The sequence below is a fragment of the Cucurbita moschata genome, unplaced genomic scaffold (genome assembly GCF_002738365.1).
Source record: "Cucurbita moschata cultivar Rifu unplaced genomic scaffold, Cmos_1.0 Cmo_Scf00030, whole genome shotgun sequence".
NCBI classification, from domain to species: domain Eukaryota; kingdom Viridiplantae; phylum Streptophyta; class Magnoliopsida; order Cucurbitales; family Cucurbitaceae; genus Cucurbita; species Cucurbita moschata.
The window spans coordinates 419,780-439,417 of record NW_019268546.1 but is presented as its reverse complement, the minus strand read 5'-3'; the positions used below and the strand labels follow the sequence as shown (position 1 = coordinate 439,417).

The 19,638-nt window shown below is 35.3% G+C and overlaps 3 protein-coding genes across 4 annotated transcripts; 2 read left to right on the top strand and 1 right to left on the bottom strand.

Annotated features, from left to right (window-relative positions):
- The first annotated feature begins 3,283 nt into the window (after window positions 1–3,283).
- LOC111464526 (mechanosensitive ion channel protein 10-like) lies at window positions 3,284–7,785 on the top strand. The gene is made up of 4 exons (XM_023108757.1): window positions 3,284–4,629; window positions 6,518–6,935; window positions 7,033–7,235; window positions 7,444–7,785. Exons 1-4 carry the CDS (start codon window positions 3,443–3,445, stop codon window positions 7,715–7,717), a joined length of 2,082 nt encoding a protein of 693 aa, XP_022964525.1. The 5' UTR covers window positions 3,284–3,442; the 3' UTR covers window positions 7,718–7,785.
- LOC111464527 lies at window positions 7,753–9,935 on the top strand. Its single transcript, XM_023108758.1, has 4 exons — window positions 7,753–7,837; window positions 8,334–8,499; window positions 9,162–9,231; window positions 9,607–9,935. The coding sequence occupies exons 1-4, from the start codon at window positions 7,797–7,799 to the stop codon at window positions 9,651–9,653; spliced, it is 324 nt and encodes a 107-aa protein (XP_022964526.1). The 5' UTR covers window positions 7,753–7,796; the 3' UTR covers window positions 9,654–9,935.
- A 1,061-nt stretch (window positions 9,936–10,996) lies between these two features.
- Window positions 10,997–18,980, bottom strand: LOC111464325 (eukaryotic translation initiation factor 4G-like). 2 transcript variants are annotated; one of them, XM_023108480.1, is made up of 10 exons: window positions 18,756–18,980; window positions 18,372–18,619; window positions 18,105–18,211; window positions 17,750–17,869; window positions 17,583–17,647; window positions 17,415–17,471; window positions 15,631–17,088; window positions 12,420–15,526; window positions 11,528–11,722; window positions 10,997–11,443 (listed from the first exon to the last, which is right to left on the bottom strand). In XM_023108480.1, the coding sequence occupies exons 2-10, from the start codon at window positions 18,536–18,538 to the stop codon at window positions 11,113–11,115; spliced, it is 5,607 nt and encodes a 1,868-aa protein (XP_022964248.1). In that variant the 5' UTR covers window positions 18,539–18,619; window positions 18,756–18,980; the 3' UTR covers window positions 10,997–11,112. The 2 variants fall into 2 exon arrangements, with proteins under 2 accessions (XP_022964248.1, XP_022964247.1); XM_023108479.1 differs by having other exon boundaries at window positions 17,750–17,875; window positions 18,756–18,979.
- Between the last annotated feature and the right edge of the window lie 658 nt (window positions 18,981–19,638).

Here is a 19,638-nt window from a genome sequence, read left to right as displayed (position 1 = left end):
TTTTTTTTTTTTTTTTTTTTTTTTTTTTTTTTTTTTTTTTTTTTTTTTTTTTTTTTTTTTTTTTTTTTTTTTTTTTTTTTTTGCATATTAAGATTCTACTTTAGACATAAGTCCCCACAAGAAATTTTCAAATCTTGTTTGTTTCCTATGTTTTTTTTTTTTAATTATTATTTCTTATTTCTTATTTATTTTTATGGGTGAATCTAAAGTTATTCTTTCAAAGTTATCATCACATTTGACTATTATTTAGAAATATGGCTTTTTTTTTATAGGAAAATTGCATAGAATTGTAACTGTATAATTTGTTTTTAAAAAATAAATTATATTTTGTAAATGTATATACTATAGTCTATGTTAGTCTCAATTTTGTAGAAATTTAGTTAGACATATATATATATATATATATATATATATATTATTTACTTTTTTTTAAAATTTAAAATAATTTTAAAAAAAGAAATAGGTTCTGAGCTTCTCTTTCTCTTTCTCTCCGTTGTTGAGTCTTGAAAAGCTGCTAATTCAGTTCAATCAGATAATAGAGACAGAGTAGAGTCAAAGGTTCAGGAACCGGAACCTATTGATTGAACTTTAACCAAAGACTCAACTCTCGATGAATGAGAATGTTCATTTTTTTTTATGAGAATTATCACAAAATATATATATATATATATCAAAAGAGAGACATTAAGGTAGATATATAAAAGAAGGTATACGAAATCATAAAATTTTCTATAAAAGTATACGACAAAAATTATGTCAAAAGCGAAATATAATCCCGTCATGCTCCACACCATGTGACAAATGATTTCACAAAATTTGTTTTGAAATATTCACAAAATTTATTTTAAAATTTTCTTGAAATGTGGTTGGGAGATACTCAAAATGGTATCGGAGAGATACCTCTTCTAGTAAGATGTGGTTTGTGGACAAATTATGGTAAAAAGTTGATGGGTATGTGACACATGAGTAAATAAGAGGTACATGAATGAATTAAAATCACATCTGAATGAGAGCGATCCTGAAAATAAGATGACTAAGAAAGACTTTAAATGAGAGTTATTACTTATACTAACAAGGTGTATGTTTCTTTTCGGTGGTTTAATCATAAGAACTCTACGATTAAACGCATTTTACTTTGGAAGAACTCTATATTGGGTAACCTTTTAAGAATTTTCTTGGGATGCACATTTATGAGGTACTTGTTGGTTTAGTATTTCTCGATAATATCGAGATGTTGGTTTGTCCTAAACCGATGTGTTAGTTGGTCCAGTAGTTTTCAACAATATCTAGACGTTTTTAAACAAAAATCGAATTTTTATTAAGACAAATAGTTGGTTGAGTAATAGTTGAGCTACGTTTTTGGGCACGTTATAAAACATTGAAATATTATAAAATTCAATTTTAATTGCTTTATTAATTTTTTTTTTCTTTTCAACAAATTAATTTATTTGTGCTTTAATCTTTAATCGGTCAACCATTATGATTTATGTCGACCCCTTTTTTAAATTTTATGTATAAAACATACTCAAACGAATTGAAAGTATTTAAAAACTATACGATGCTAATTTTTAAATTTTGCGTCCAGTAGACCCGTAAATTTTAAAAATGTTGAAAGTCAAGGACTAAAATCGTAATTTTGAAAGTTTAGAGTTCCGATAGACACAAATATTAAAGTTAATAGATATAAAAGAAGGAAAGAGAAAAGGTTGGTTTTAATTCATTTTTCGAAAGAGAAATTATATTGACAAGATTTTAGAACCAATTAAAACGTTACAAATTGGTTGAGAAAACATATCAGCCGTTGGATGTTTTAATCAAACGGCTCTCCTTTAGGGAACAAATAGTTGAGTCCTTCCTTAAATTTCTTTAAATTAATCACACCCTATGTTTTCTCATTTAATTTCATTACTTTTAGCTTAGATTATAAATATTGTCATGTCTTATCCATTATCAATATACAATTTTCAACCTTCATTTAATTATCGTCTAAAAATTAAATTTTAATATTGCAACACACCCCTCAACCTTTAATATATATATATAGCACGGTGGGACAGAGTCAGAGCAGATATTAGGGGGGAGATGGAGACAGGAATCTTGTAGTAAAAACATCATCACTAGTTCAATAGAGTCAAACTCAATAATTACATGAGCCTGTTATCTATTTATTTTAAATATTTTAAAAATATTTATCGAAATAAAGATATAAAGATTATTTTAAGAAAAATAATTAAATATTAGATAGGTCAGTAATATATTTTCTAATCTCTCTTATAAATACTTCATTAAAAAAAATTAATAAATAATTTCTATTTTTTAATATAATTTTTATTTAAAATAAAAAATATTCTAATAATTTATTAGCTAAACCCTAAATATATTAAAATTATATATACTTTTATGTTGAGAAACTATCAACATGTATGAAAAAATGAATTAAATTCGAGCTAAATCGAGCTAAAATGAAAAAGTGTTGCCCGACATGCAAATTTAATTATTTTAAAATAAAAATAAATGTGTAGCATATATTGTTCGGTCAAACCTCGTTAATATATATTGTCCGTTTTGACCTATTACGTATTTTCGTCAGTCTCATGGTTTTAAAATATGTCTACTCGAGATAGATCAGCCTCATTATTTTCAAATGCGTCTACTAGAGAGATATTTTCACACTTTTGTAAGAAATGATTTGTTCCCCTTGAGAACCGAGCGTGCTTTGTTCCTTTTAGTAAGGTTTCCACACCTTTGTAAACAATGCGTCGTTCCCCTTAGAGACCTAGCGTCTTTATTGTCTTACAGTTTTAAAACGCGTCTACTAGGGATAGGTTTACATACCTTTGTAAGAAATGTTTAAGCGTCCTTGGTGGCACACCGCCTGATGACCGGCTCTATCACTATTTATAAAAGTTCAAGTCCACCGCTAACCGATATTGTCAACTTTGGCCTGCAACCGATACTAACTTAATATCCTAAAAAATTTGACCTCACATATTATATTATATGCTCACCTCTTTGGATCTCACATTCAAATAAAATAGTTAGGAAATTAAACAAACATTAAATATTATTAATTATTTATAACAAATTCGCAAAGCATATACTTTGCATTACTTTATTAAATATTAAAAAGATAATAATTATAAATAAATAAATAAAAACACTACACGACAAAAATAAAGCACTTGCGGTCAATAATTTCATTTACTTTTTTAAACGAGGATCACATTGTTTCAAATTATCAATAAACTAATAAATAAATATTTTTAATAAATAAAATAATAAAAAATAAATTTTGTGTGGGTGTTTGTTTCGTCGACAATGGTGGGTCTCTGCGCTTTTACACCACATTTTACAGATGTTTCTCGAGATCAATGGCGTCTCTGTGAACCCACCTATAAATTTCCATTCCCGACTCTGAAAACTAAACGGATTCTTCACAGTCATGGAGGTGCGGAAACCAGAAAACGACCATCTAGTTCTCGCCATCGACCCGCCGGAGAAGGAACAAATCTCACTATCTCCGGCCAGAACCAAAACTCTTCGCCGTCTCAATTTCTCTAAGCCTAAATCCCGTTTCGACGAACCTAATTTCCCCCTTTCTACGCCAAGAACCATTCCTGAATCCACCGATCTCCTTCAACCTACAGCAGAAGAAGATTCCAGTTCTTCATCTTCGTACTCTGAGGAAGAGGATGAAGATGAAGAAATCGGAGCTGGAAACGAAGGACGAAAACGGAAAAGGAAGAAGAAGAAGAAGAAGATCAACAAACGAGTGTTAATCGAGTGGATATTGTTTCTCACCATAACTACTTGCTTAATCTGTGCCCTAACTCTCGAATCGCTTCAAGCGAAACAGATTTGGAGCTTAGAGGTATGGAAATGGTGTTTAATCGTAATGGTGGTATTCTGCGGCCGTTTGGTATCTGAATGGCTCGTCGGTCTCCTCGTCTTCATAATCGAACGAAACTTCATGCTTCGCGAACGAGTTCTCTATTTTGTTTACGGCCTCCGCAAGAGCTTCCAGAACTGCGCTTGGTTAGGGCTCGTTCTAATCGCGTGGATGATAATGTTCCCCGACGTTCACAACAAGAACAAAGTCCTCTTAAAGGTCTTCCGATTTCTAATCGCTGTTTTAGTCGGCGCCACAATCTGGCTTCTCAAGATCCTTCTGGTTAAAGTCCTCGCATCGTCGTTCCACGTCGCGACGTTCTTCGATCGGATGAAGGAAAGCGTGTTCAACCACTACATCCTGGAGACACTATCCGGACCGCCGCTAGACGAGGCGGAGATGGATAAGGAGGAGAATCGGAAGCGGCGGTTGCAGAAAATGTCGAAGTCTCTACCGGCGAGGTTGCAGGAGAGCGGAGGAGGTCAGATCTTGTCGAGATCGAAGCGGCAAGATTCGTGTAAGAAGATCGATATGGAGATGTTGAGGAAACTAAGCTTACAGAGGAGACCGTCGGCGTGGAGTGCGAAGAGACTGATGAGCTATGTGAAATCGTCGGGACTGTCGACGATTTCTCGGACGGTGGATGATTTCGCGAACGCCGAATCGGAGATTACCAGTGAATCGGAGGCCAGAAACTGCGCTCAGAGAGTGTTCAAGAACGTCGCTAAGCCTGGTGCCAGGTTCTTCTCTCTCTCTAGAATTAAATTATTTCTCTCTCTAGAAATTAAAATTATATTTATTTACCAATTATACAAACTTTTTTTTTCTCAAAATAAACAATTTAAAAAAAAAAGATTTAAAAGATAGATAATGTTGAAATAGCATGTCACCTATAAATATAATTATATATTTTAATAAAATAAAGACCATTTTAATTATATATTTATAATATCATATCCCTATTATTTTTTTTATTTTTTATTTTTAAAATTGCCTCTTTTTTTGTTACGTCCACAAATGAAAAAGAAAATAATATTTGATTGTGAAGGTTAGTTTCTCCACTTTATATCGTTATCATAATTTTATATTATTCAATCCATGAAAATATCTTCCCCAATTATTTTTTAAAAAGTTAATTAAATTATATTTTTTATTTTTTATTTTTTCAGTTTTAATTTAAAACGAAAAAGGAGAAACCAAATAATTCTGTTTCCCACCAAATTATTTCATGTCTATAATTGAAAGCATAACCCAAATAGAATCTTCTTGTTTTTTCTGTAAAATATATTTTTTTAAATCTAATTAAAAAAAAAAAAAAAGACCATGCAAACTATTTATTTTACGAACCAACTATTTTTATTTTTAAATTTGAGGTACACTTGATTTGTAATTTTTCAATCCCAGTGATTTTATTAAAATGATAATAATAATAATAATAAGGCTAAATTAATAAGAATATTTCTAAGAACGAGTAATTTAATTCAAAAATATTTTTTAACTTTAAAAAATTTCATTATTATCCTTCAAAATTTTTCAAAAAAATTAAAAATATTTTTACTTTTGGTACTCTAAACATATGATTAATGTTGTTTACTTTCGTAAAAATTCTTATTATCAATATATGAACAAAAATTGTCTACAAAAAATTTATAGATTATTTTCTAAATATTTTAATATTCCTTTAAAAAACCAATGAATATTTTTAATACACTGTGTACTAATAATAAAAATATTTTTGAAGGTTTTTTAAAAAGTTTCAAGAGTGACAATTAAATTTTTAAAAATTTAAGATTTTTTTGAAATATTTTTAAAATTAAAATGTATTTTTGAAATGAGTATATATATATATATATTTGATAAATTTTATTAATAATCTAGTCTATAAATAGAACAGGGCCTGACAAATTATTGCTATTTCGTAAGTAAAGGAAGCTACTTGTCCTCCAGGAGCTTTATATCCACTGATTTTTTTTTTTTTTTTTTCTAAAATAAAAGTTTAAACAAATCTAAATGTTACTGTATATACATCATAGGTGGACAAAATTTTATAAATTATTGAAAAACTGATATCTCACCTTCTTTATTTTTATTTTATTTATTTTAAAGACTTGAATAATGAATTATTTTGTTTCATAATCATTATTTCACTTTCTTTCACACCATACATTCTTATTTTCTAATAAGAACAAAAGTGATGGGAAATTAAAGTTAATTTTTTTAAATTTTTTATTAAATTATAGAGATTAATTTAAATATTTTAAAATACATGTACTGAATTCTTATAAGAATTAATTTAATCTAAAATTACTTAAAATAAAACAGTTAAAAATAGTATTAAAACCAATAAATAATAATATTATATTCATATGCATTACATATTGTTAGTCATTTATTATATAGTTAGCTACCCCATCCTAATGGGTCCACGTGGCATCTAGGAGCCACTTTATTTGTGTGAAAAGAAAAGATTTGATAGAAAAGGACTCACATGATATGAAATGATAGGACTAAGAATAAATGATACTTTTAATTAAATATTTTTACAATATTAGATTAATATTACTCTGTTGTAATGAAATTGACTGTATAAATAATTGCGAAATTAAAATACAATTTTGACTGTTACAGATCCATTGGAGAAGATGATCTACTGAGATTCCTGAAGGTAGAAGAAGTGACCACCATTTTTCCTCTCTTTGAAGGCGCCATGGAAACAGGAAAAATCTCCAAATCCGCTTTCAGAAACTGGGTGGTTCATGCCTACATAGAGCGGAAGGCATTGGCTCATTCTTTGAATGACACCAAAACCGCCGTCCAGCAGCTCCATAAGCTGGCCAGCGCCGTCGTGATTGTGATCATCATTGTCATTTCTCTTCTGGTCCTTGGCGTAGCCACCACTAAGGTCCTCTTCGTTGTTACCTCCCAGCTTCTCCTCGTTGGATTCATGTTCCAAAACACCTGCAAAACCATCTTCGAATCGATCATTTTCGTCTTCGTTATGCACCCTTTTGATGTCGGCGATCGGTGTGTCATCGACGGTGTCCATGTAAGTAAATCATCTTGTCAAGAATTTCTATTACAAGTTTAGTTCCTGGCGTATGAAATTATGAAATAATGGGGCTTTCTTTTTTCCTGTTTTTCAGATGTTTGTCGAAGAAATGAACATTTTATCAACGGTGTTCTTGAGATTCGACAATGAGAAGATTTACTATCCCAACTCTGTTCTTCTGACGAAGCCAATCAGCAATTTTAGAAGAAGTCCCGACATGTCGGACACGGTGGATTTCACTATTGATGTGTCCACTTCTTTTGACAACATCACAGCCCTCAGGAAAGCTATGCAAATGTAAGCATTTCCACCCCTTCTCATTGCCTCATTTTTTCTTCATCGAAATACACCATTTTCACGGTAGACTATTGCTAGTAAATATTGTCCGTTTTGGCCTTTATATATATTGCAGTAAGCTTTGCGATTTTAAAACACGGAATGTTTCGTTCCGTTCTCTAACAGATGTGGGATCTCACATTTTTTTCCTCGGGTGAACTATTTACAGATACATAGAGAGCAAACCGAAGCATTGGAGCCCAAAACACTCATTGGTAGTGAAAGAGATTGAGAATGTGGACAAGATGAAGATGAGTCTATGTGTGCAGCACACCATGAACCATCAAAACTTCCCTGAAAGAAACAACAGAAGATCAGACCTCATTTTGGAACTCAAAAGGGTTTTTGAGCTTTTGGGCATAAAATACCATCTCCTTCCTCAAGAAGTTGTTGTCACTCAGTTCAATTTGACAAACGGAAGAATGGCGATTCCGTCTTCGTGAACCCGAGCTCCGGAGAGGAACTAGAAGATGCTTTTTGACTATGCATCGGACATAGTTCTCGGTGCGATTGAATATTTTCATGTTCTTAGAATCCATTGGAATTGGGTTGGCTTTTACAAGGTATGTGAAAAGTGTGTATTACAGGACGGAGAGTCCCCTTTCAAATGGGGAGGAGGCAAGAAGATGATTATATTCTGTCTTCATCTACCTCTTTGCCCCACCCCGTCCCAATATATACACACACATATGTATTTTGAAGACTTTCTTATAATATTGAAATTTGAATTTTTAAAAATTATATCCCTACAATTACGCTAATTTATCCTATTTCTAATTTTTTTTATTTTTTATAAAATAATTTGCGAATAAAATATCATTTTGGCCCCTAATTTCTAAATCTAATTTTATTTTAGAAATAATAATTTTTTTTAAAATTTTTAAAACTTGAATTCCTTCAAAGAAAATTTCTAAAATATTGGGCCGACATATTGGGCTGGGCTTTTAGAAAATAGTTGGGCCTATCATTTTTTGATCTATTACTAAATGGCCCATAATGCGCTATTTAATATCTTCGAAGATTACTTCAGTTCACTTCACCCGAAACAAAATAAAGCAGGGGAATCGAGAGTGACACAATCGAAAAAATGCCAACCGGCGGCGGGTTTGGCACGGCGGCGGCGTTCCCGTCGAGAACAATCGAAGAGCAGAAACTGGAAATTACAAAAGAGATGAGAAGTCATGAGGTTTCCATTGCAGAGCTCAATCATCTTTCCTCTACCAGAGTAAGCCCTACCGCCATGTTTCGCTAGTTCTTTTTTTTTTTTTTTTTTTTTTTTTTTTTCAAATTTGAACTAGAAGTAGAACTTTGTAATAGCATTATGTTTGAAAATTTGTTCGAACTCTGCGTATTTACCTTTTTCTGCTGGATATTTTGCTAATCGATCACCATGGCTAGCATTTTGGACTAAGTTTTCTATCGTATACGTTAAGATTTAGAGTTACATGTTAATCTAGGGTTTAAATCTTAGAAACTCGTCTTCGTTTGAATTCGTTTTAGGTATTTTTGAAACATGCAACGAAGTTATGGATGTTTTTATGTAAACAGCTTGATTTATGTATTTTTATTGTATAGAAGAATTTTAGTTTAGTAGTGACTTTTGATATCTCTTTTTTGCTTGAGCTCTAATAAGGATTACAACATCTCAATTTCATGAAAAATATATGTGAAAACATTCTTGTATGTTCTTACGAAGATCATGAAAAAAGAAAGTTGTAAACATCGATTGATTTCTAATACTGATATCATATTTTTCCATTTATGAAAATATTAGTGGAAATATTGATATGTGGATGAAGGACACTTGACATCGAATTGCTTAAGTTGAACAGCCACTGCCTCTCTCTGAGCAACCATTTTACTAATTCTTAATGTTATACATTGCAGGCTGTCTTTCAGAAGAATGGAAACATATTTTTCCGAACAACTGTTCAAAAAGCAACAACTTCCGAACAGAGTAAGAAAATTGCTTTAATAAGCCTCCACTCTCCAATGTTTTCCTGTCTTCCCTCTAATCCCATCTATGGTGATCAATACACTTCCACATTTTAGATATATCCATCAATATTTCTATCAAGAAAGTTCTAATATCCATATGAGGAAGAAAATTTCTTCTTTGAAACATATCGAAATGAGATTAGATATCGAAAAATGTTAGATATATGAGATCGATAGAATGTCAATAGCTAATTTCTTCTTTTTCTGTTTGACCTTGGTATCTCTCCTTCGACCCATGTGAAATTTAAGGCTTCACTATTTTTGTTTGTCAATATCTACAATTAACTAATTGACCCCATCTCATCATTCTGATTGGCTGTTCTTTTCTTTTCAGAAAAGCTTGATGCGGCTAGAGCAAAGCTTCAAAAACTGAATTATTGATACAAATGGAGTTCAAATTTACAAACCATTCAAATTTCTCGCATATTCAAAGGAAACTCTGGAGCCAACCCTTGATTTATAGGTTCAGAAGTCTTGCTTACAAAATTTATCTGCTAAAATATATTTCAACCCTGAAAAGCATGTTTTTTGTTCTGGACATCTTTGATTATTAGCATGAATCAATAAAATAGTGAAGACAATGATGCCTCAATGTAAGTTGAGCTGTTATGATGCAACTTTTCAAATGTTAGTCTAAACCCCAATGGAAAACCTTTCATGTTGCCCTGTGATTCGTTCACTAAGTCCTCTCTCAGACGTTTTCACTCGAGCTATGCTGGAGACGGAGAATGGGCGAAGATTTTGAACTTTGAGAAAGTTAAAGCATGGCGACTATTAACAGTAACAAGATAAAGTTAAAGTTCCAACTTTTGTACTATTTTTTACAAACTAGTGCCAGTAAATAGCATAGGAATCTGGAAATATGATGCAATCTCTTTGCTTAGGATTTTATTTATTTTGGTTCATACATTTTTTTTAATGCTTGAATTTAGTCATTTGTTTGTGGCTGGTTAATAGTTAACCATTTCAATTATTATTATTATTCCTTGTTCGTTTATGGAGATTGGAACAAGAAAAGAATATGGTCAATGAAAAGGGACAAACCGTGTACTCTGAATAAGATCCTCCAAATATCACTTTCTTTTATGAAAGAATTTTGGAATATTTGAACGCTTTATTTCTAACTTTTTAGAACTTTTCAAACCCTTTCACTTTTCCCTTAAAAGAATGGCAATTGAAGAGTTCTCTAAAGAATAAATTTTAAAATAAATAAAGCATGTTTGATTTTTTAGTCCAAATCCATAAATTAAAAAAAACAAACACAAAATCAATTACTTTAATACATTAGATATGGAAGATAGATAGATTAAAACACGAAGCATACCTGAGAAACGTTAAGGGCCACCGTGCAAAAAGCGAACAACGCTTCAAAGCAAAGGATCAATAAAAGTTTCCCAACGTTTCGAGTTTCTTAATAAAAGAACACATGAGAGGTTCGTTCATATCTACTAAAGGAAACAATAAAAACATGATTAAGAGTAAAGATAACAAAATAAATAAGAGTGAAAGTTCATGAATTTTATTAACTTACCTATACATAACAAAATTAAATTAAAAAAATATAAAATAATAATAATAATAATAATAATAATAATAATAAACCCATTGAAAAGCAGAAAGGAACCAGACTATGTATTAAAATTTGAGAAGAAATTGTTGGGGATTTAATTAGTGATGGATAAAAACCCCAATTATATGGAAATTTCCCACCAAACCCATCAAAGTTGAAAAAATATATATATATATATAAATTCCTTATCTGCAAATTAATTAAGTAGCCTAAAAAAAAGCATTGCAACTAACAAAATTACAGCAGCAGCAATTTTGATTCACTCTACTCCTAAATAAATTCCTCTAACACTCTTGATTTCTTAGGATCCGGTGGCCGAAACGTCTCCAACCGCAACTTCGAGTTCGAGCGCATATCGTTTAGGAACCCTTCTCCTTTCTCTGTTCTGATTGCCTTCAAGATGTTCCCAAGAACATCAGCTGCAAGTCCAGCTTGCAGAAGGGCTCCTGGTTCCTCTCCTCCTTCATAGATTAAATCTCCAACTTCTTTCAAGGAAACCATGCTTTCTGTGATCACTTTCCCGAGAATACGACCCAGATACTCCGGAGCTCGGGGAGCGTCGTTTACAGCATCCTCCAAAGTCGCAAGAACTGCTTCAAACCTGCCCAGATGGAGAAGAAGATTCAAAGGAAGAATAACGAAACGTTCGAAATTTCACATGGTTGGTGTTTCTTTCTAGTATTACCCTTTGACCAGATGAATCTGGTTTAATGTGCCATCGTTCGACCTGGAGAGGTTAACAACAAGTTTCGCCAAAAGATCCCTTTCTAAATCCGTCCTCTCGAAAGCGTCTGTGACCCAGAGACTAATCATGGTCGGGTGGAAGGCTGGGGAATTCAAGTCTTTGATGCACAGAGCTACTTCCTTCTCGTCTCGGGCACTGAAAGCAGAACACAAAAGATAAAGTAATAATCGAATCATATACGATAAATCATCTGAACAAGTCCTACAAGTCAATGGTTGAACAGTGTCCCAAATGATCGAAATCACAAAACACAAGTTCGGACCCGTCCAACAAAATCTAGAGGCCTACTAAAAACTTACTATCATGGTCGAACAGTGTCCCAAATGATCGAAATCACAAAACACATGTTCAGACTCGTCCAACAAAATCTAGAGGCCTACTAAAAACTTACTAGCATGGTCAAACATAAAGCACTTGAAAAGTCATTCAACACGAGGATGGAGCTTTCACATTTTTCCATCAGCCCGAACACAAATTTGAACTCGTCCAAATAAAATCCAGTGCACTACTAAAAAATATCGTTATCATGATCGAACATAAAGTGAGCTTTAAAGTTATCCAATTTTGCATTTGTTTTGCATACATACAGCTATCTAGATATGACATGGTCTGTCTCAAGAAACTACAACAAACAGAGGCCAGAAGAAAAACAATCGGGTACGAACTAATGTTCTTGTTAGAAGGACAATCGTTTTGGAACGAATTCTAATTATCTGATTAAAAGGAAGATAATTTGGCCATTGAACTAATATTTGTGGCAAGAACAAGTAAACTTTGACCCAATAATACTTTTGTTGTGCAAAGCCAATAAAGTATTCAAGAAACTGCATACCTGTAGAACTCCTTGATGGCCGTCAATGACAATTTCCGCAGCATATCTTCAGACAATACTTTTTCAGAAGGAAGATTTGAAGTCATAGTTGGTGGCGGTGTGACAGGTGAAATCGGACGAGATCTATCGAAATTCCGACCTGAATGTCTCAAATCCTTATTTCCAAAATTTGAATAACGATCTTTACCACCTCCGTGGTCAAATGATGTAGGACCAGCAAATCTCTCCGGCATATGTCTCGAAATTAGATCCTCTTTGGAAGCTGCACGCTCTGATGCAGAACTATACCCGTTCGAAGAAGTTGGTGCGTTTCTCAGTTCTCCAGGAAGAGATGACTTCTCAGCAGGAGAGGCTGAACTTGGTTGCGGTCCTCTGATGGACATTCCTCGAGCCAGACCACCCTGTGGACCCAAAGTAATAGACTCATCGCCACCCGCTTTATGAGGCAATGTAACAGACAATGTCCTAGCTTCATAAGCCTGTCTTTCATCTTGACGAGAATCCTGATTTCCATATCCACGAGCTTGATGCGGATATCCACGAAAACCCCCCATCTGACTACTTGGGGATGACACAGCCGATCCCCTAGGACCATAATCCATAGATGGGCCCCCTCTCCTTGCTGAAGGATTAATGCCTGGACCACGACCAAACCTACCGGTTTGAGCCTGCCGCTCCTGAGCAGCATCTCTGTGTACTTCCTCGATCTTTTTTGGGCCTTCAACTTTCCTCCTAGACTGCCATTTGTTCTTCCTCAGATCAATTGAATCTCTTAGCATGAATCGAACCCGGGATGATAATTTCATGTTGTTTGATAACATTGTCATGATCTCAAAATAAGAATCCATACTGTCTTTTGCTCTGGGATGATCTATCATCTCTCCAATTGTGCTCATCAATTTGCACAAAGATTCAACGTCTTCCTCGTCTGGATTCTGATATTCACCGAGTAACTTCTTGATGCATTCATGCATTATCCTCTCAGTCAACATTTTCTTCTTGTACAATTCCCCTATTAATCTAATGTTGCCTAGCATTCTTCTACGTGCCTTAATTCGCTTTTCTTCCCTTTCCTCTTCAGACTGCTTCACCTCACCTTCACCTTCAACTTTGTTGGCTTCTTCCTGTTCTCTTTCACCTTTCTCGAATTCCTCCTGACACTTGTTGAGTAACAATCTCTTAAAAGTAATTTTCTTGTTGTCTTCACTTAAATCAGGCAGTTCTCCAGCAAGATGAAAACAGAAGTTGGCATACATTTCACAGAATGTAGGCTCCATTAGAGCTTTGTCAAAAATCTGTGATATTACTCCGGTTAGCGTTCTACCATTATCGATGTTTACTTCTTTAACTTGCTCAAAGAGCTTTTCAAAGTTCTGGGGAGTTAGCTTGTTTAGTATAGCCTTCAATTGCCTTTGCTTGGCTTCTTCTTCATCTGATACCTTACCAATCTCATACTTCTTCTTAGCTTTATGCATAGTCTGCAACGGTGTTGACGGTGAAGGAATTAAACCCTTCTGAAAATTGTTAGCTCGTTGCCACCGATCAGCATCAGAATTATTTCTATGCAACCCTCCCTGTGGTCCCATAGGCCCACCAAGTATTCCTCCAGCATACTGAACAGAACCTTGCCCTCGGGGGTTTCTTAAAACACCAAAATTGGCTCCTTGACCAGGTCGAAACCCCGCACTGGCTCCATAAGCTAGATCCATACGAGGATCCTGTCCTGAAACAAAGGGGCCAGGCAATTTGTTCCATCTGTCATCATCAACCAAATTGTTACCGCGACGATCCAATCGTGATCCTCCACTTGATGGTCTATCTACTCGTCCTGGGCTTGGATATGAATCACGATCAGGATGATGAAATGCATTGGCACGAGAACTCATCAAGGACTCTATATCAGGTGCAACTTCAAAGTTATGTGGAAGGTCCACAAACTGCTCGGCAAACTTGAGGAGGAAATCCCTAGAATACTTCTTGGCCATATCTCCCTGTCTGTCTCCACCATCAACCACCGATGTACCAGCACCATCTCCATGTGCTGATTCCAGTTTAGGTGTAGCAATGTCAGCAGCATCTTCCCAGTCTTCAGGCTCAGCTTTACCCTGTGCATTAGCATCTTCTTTAACAGCCTCAATCGATTCCTGCTCGGTGTCCACACTAGAAGACCTACTTTCTGTCCTCTCAAAGCTCTCAGAATGTGGTACTGTTTCTTTCTTCTCTTCGGGTCGCTTATATGCCATGTAAAGGTCAGAAGTAGTTCCTGCAGCATCCGCCATTTGGAGAATTGCCCTTAGCTTCTTCTTTCCTTTTCCAGTGGTACTCTTACTCCTGCTCATATCTACAACAGATTTATCCTTCGTGCCTGAAACGGCATGTGAACTATTACCACCAGTACCAACAGCATCCGACACCAACCCATCATTTGTTCCTTCTGTAAGTTCCGTGTTTAGGTCAGATTCAGGTGGCTGATCTGATCTGATACCTTTTTTTAGAATAATATCATTACTACTCATATTGTCATCTCTACCTGAAGAATCAACAACTAACTTGTCACCTTGAGAATTTTCATGAACAGTTGAGCTAGAACTCATGGAAGCAGACACATCAACTCCTGGATGACAACTCATAGGTTCATCTGCAGCTCTTTGGGCAGCTTCAGAGGTTGAAACCTCGTGTCTCACAGTAGTTGAGCTCACAAACAATTCCCTTCCTGTTTTCTCAGAAACCTCCATAGGTTTTGCAGCATCATGATCTGAAAGATTTTCGGAGTTCTTAAGATCTACAGAAAGTTCAGAAGAAGTTGCTTGTCCTTGTTCTTCTGTTTTCAGTAGCACAGGTTCTGGATGCTTCTCTTTTGAATTATCCTGCTTATCATCAGAAGTGAGATCCGAGGTCTTGACATTCCCCAGACCATAATTTTCAGGAGAAGAATGAGCTACAGAAGCCAAAATGGCATCAATCGCATTGACTGATTCTGACTTGCCTTCCACAGCTAATGGAATGGTTGAAGATTTAGCTTCTACTGATTCAGAAACTATAGAGTGAGAAGTTGTGTCCTGCAACTGGCCAGGCAGTCCCAATGCTGAGGAAGATTGTCCACTAATCTGTAGATAGTGATGAAAAACATACCAAAATGATATAACAAGCTAGAGTAAGAAAGCCATGATTACAGAAGGGTCACCAGACATGTCAAGAACGGATCACATACCTCATGCTGTGCTTGGGAGTATGCTTTCTTGCTTGTTTTCTTCTGATGATCCTTGTGTGAGTCAGACCTTGATAAATTTTCCCTCCTGCCTTCATTATGCATTCCAGCTAACTCAGGCTCCTCGGAGGAAGCAGTTAATGAAGATTGCACAGAGCTGGAATCTTGGCTGTCGAGCAAAACCACAGGAGGTGCTTCTGTAGACAGTTTAGATACTACAGGTGAAGACTTCATCGACAATGGTTCTTTGACAACTTTTGAATCATGTAGAGAACTGTCCAAGGCTGTATCTATTGCCCTTTGAGAAGAAGGCTGGGTTATATCAACAGATGGGTTTGAGGATTTTTGTGATTTGCCTTCTTCAGTTGTAGGTAATCTACTTGGCAATGAGTCAGAACCCTTGCCACCTATAGGATCGGCAGGCATTTTGATTGTAACATGAACTGTCCCTGAGGGAGCAGGGGGTTGCAAGCTGTGAGTATCACGAGTATGCTCTCTATTAGGTGGATCTGAAATAGCATGCATTGGGCCTCCAACAGGCTTCTTAACATGCAGATCTATGTATGGTGGATTTTGAGAGCCCTGGCTGACTGGATAATTAAACCTGTGTGGCTGCGGATTTGGTGCAGTTTGACCACTAGGTAAAGGAAGGGAACTGGGGTTTCCAAAATATAAAGGATTGGGATTGTAAGAATTGGGATAATAGTTCATTGCATGACTTGGTGCATATGGAAGAGGCTGTGTTTGAGAAGGAAGATTATATTGAGGCCTAGGTCCTGAAGAACTAGTATCAGTATATGCATTTGTTTGCTTGTTATCAAATACTAACTCTTCATGGGTCTTTGGATCAGTAATTCTAACAGCGGACTTACGAGGGCCGCCAAATTTCCCTCCTTGCTGTTGAGGGTATTGCGAACTTACATTGATTCCTAAGTTGCTTAACTGAGGAGGCATCTGCGAACCTATTTGAGTTGCAAAACCTAAGCCCGGTCCCTGATGCATTATCCCCTGTGGCTGCATTGGATGGGGATGAAGACCAGGAACAAACATTGGCTGTTGAACTTGAGGAGAGCTTCCAATCTGCAATGGCACAGGAATGGACATGTGCAGTGAACTGGGGGTAATGCCCTGTGATTGCATCGGTTGTTTGGGAGCTCCAAATGGCACAGGTACTTGTGGTGGATGGTAAGGCATTGTCATAGCGATTCCAGACATCGGAGTGGTGGGCTTTTGAGTTTGGTTGGTGGAATGATTTGGTGATGCTTGCACATCCTTTTTAGCCTTTTGTACTATATGAGAATCCCCAGTATTAGGTTGGTTGATGTTACCAGCATCCTTCTGTGGTAACTGCTGTCCAGTATTAGGTTGATCACCAATTCCAGTATCCTTCCTTTGTCCCGGTGGCTTCGGAGCTGATGGTACCGGCATTGGAGGACCTGTTCTAAAAGATTCATGGCGTGCCTGATGTACAGCAATAACATACAGCTTTAGAAAACTAAAACCTGGAGCTTGTAGAAGTAAAGCAAATGCAGACATCTCAAATCAAAACAAGATAGAATTCTAGATAGTTATGTGGCTTCTCAGATATATAAAATATCACATTGAAACTTGCAAATAGAAGAAAAATGACTTTACTATCATGGTTCAAACCAGTCTACCAATTGATACTTCTTCAACGACGTTTTTTGTAATAAAAAAAGGGTGCTGGGGCTCGGCTCCCGGCCAACGAGTAGAGGAATTGATAATAATCCTAGAAACAAGACGATCCAGAACGAAGCAATACAAACCTGGTCACGTTTCTGTTCATCTAAATTTGGAGGAGCTGAGCTAGTCCTAACTGGAAGCTACAAAACAAAATAGAAAGCTCCCTTACAAAAAAATCAAAAAGTTCAGAGCAAACGCGCCTGTATGAAACGTATAACGTGCATTTCGTGAAGTAATTGTTGGAATTATACCTGCATACCATTCATGAATCCAGGACTTATGGAGCCAAACTGAAAAGAGAATTGATCTCCAGTACCTAAACATTAAATGCATCAATACATAGCTAAAAACAAAAAATGTTGATTCACATTTGTCAGAAACATGAACATCGAAAGTGAACACTACTACTACTACTTACCCCTCACCGGGGTCGTGGGCACAGCCCCATCAGAACTCAAGGGGGAAGATTGAGAAGTTGGAGGTTTAGGAACATCTCTGGTGCTTCTCTGGGTATGTGGCGCTTCGGTAGGCTTAGCAACTGCACCTGAAACCCGTGCATCAGATGTCGCTACAACAATACAGTAAACAAAATCTCCAAACACATCGAAGAAGAAAAACAACAATATGGGGACTTATCCAAAACAATTTAGAGTTTACCCTCTAAAAACTGGAATTAGAACCAAATAACAAGACAATCAAGAACAAATAAATAAACAAACAAAAGTTAAAAGATTAAACAACAATACCACGCGATTGAATTTTCTCAAACTCACCATTTTGCACTCCTCTCGGGTTAGGAGCGTTGCTCGAATCCGCAGAATTTACAGTAGGAATGCCTCCTCTAGATTGCCCTCCTTGAACATTATTAGTCTTCTTAAAACTAAACAATACCCAAAACAAAGAACACACATAAAAAACCAAAGAAATCAAGGCATAAAAATCACGACAAACCAATACGAACAAAAAGAAGAACATCAACAATTGGGAGAAAAAAAAAATCACAAAACGAAAACAACCGAAACGAAACCCTAAATCATTACCTACGATTAGAAGCGATCGACGGAGAAGGCGCGGAGCCTCCGGCACCGCCGGGCTTAGAGTGAGTGCCTGAAGAGCCTCTCTGTGGATTAAAGTTACTGGATCGCCCGGATTTGCGATACTGAGTGTAGCCTTCGTTCTTATCGGACCTTGATTGATTGAAGGACATATATTCCAACCCTTAATCTCCCGACAAAAAGAAAACAAAACAAACAAAAAAAAAAAAAAAAACGATTCTTCCGATTATCCCCTGCAAAAACAAAGAAACCCCATCAAAAAACACACCAGAAAAATCAGAAACAGCCGCAGAAACAGCCCAAAAAGCACAATTAAACAAAAAGACACAAGAATGAGGGGAAGAAGTAGAGGAGTGAGAATGAAGAAACCTGTAGGGGAGTGAGAGTGAAGAGATAAATAGAAAGAAATCGCAGAAATTAGGGTTTTCAAGGGGAAATCATGAGAGAAATTGAGAGAATCATAAGGAGTGGGAGAAGAAGGGGAAGAAGAAGGGGTGTGTATTGTGGTTTGTGGGCGTTTTAGAGAGAGAAATTGATGAAGAAGGGTAACAAACTGACTGGTAAGATGGGTCAAAAGAGGTAGATTTTTTAGGAGATCGAAGATCGAACGAGTCTTGCTTTTCCTAATCATTCCATTTTCTTTTTCTTTTTTTTTTTCCCCTAAAAATCACTACTTAAATTCCAAAATAATAATAATAAATAATAATAATTATAGTATTTACATTTCACTCCCTCCATTTTCATATTTTTATCCATTTATCCTTCTCTTTTTAAATATTCAACATCGTACCCAACGTTAAACATGCGACTCAATGAACACGCATTAAAAATAAACACGAACAGATAAGTCTTAGTGTGTTTTGTGGTGATTTAGGGTATTTTAAGGTCATCAATGGATTGGCATTAGTTAAATATTATTGAGAATTTTTTTTATATGTAGGTTGCTTGATTAGTAAGCTATTAGGATGATGTAACGGGGTCGTGTTTGTTAAATTACAATTTAGTCCTTTAACTTTTAAATTTATACCTATTTTGTGTCTAATAAGTCCGTTAATTTAGTATTTTAAAAAATTACAAATATTATCAAAAATTAAAATTTAGCTTTCTATTACTCTAAAATTCAACATTTTATATATTAATTAATTTTTAAAGTTTAGAATATATTCAAAATTCTTTAACCACAGATTTAAAATTTTAAATATTCTTTTATTAAGTAAATCATAAAACTTAAAATTTAAAATTTAATGATTTA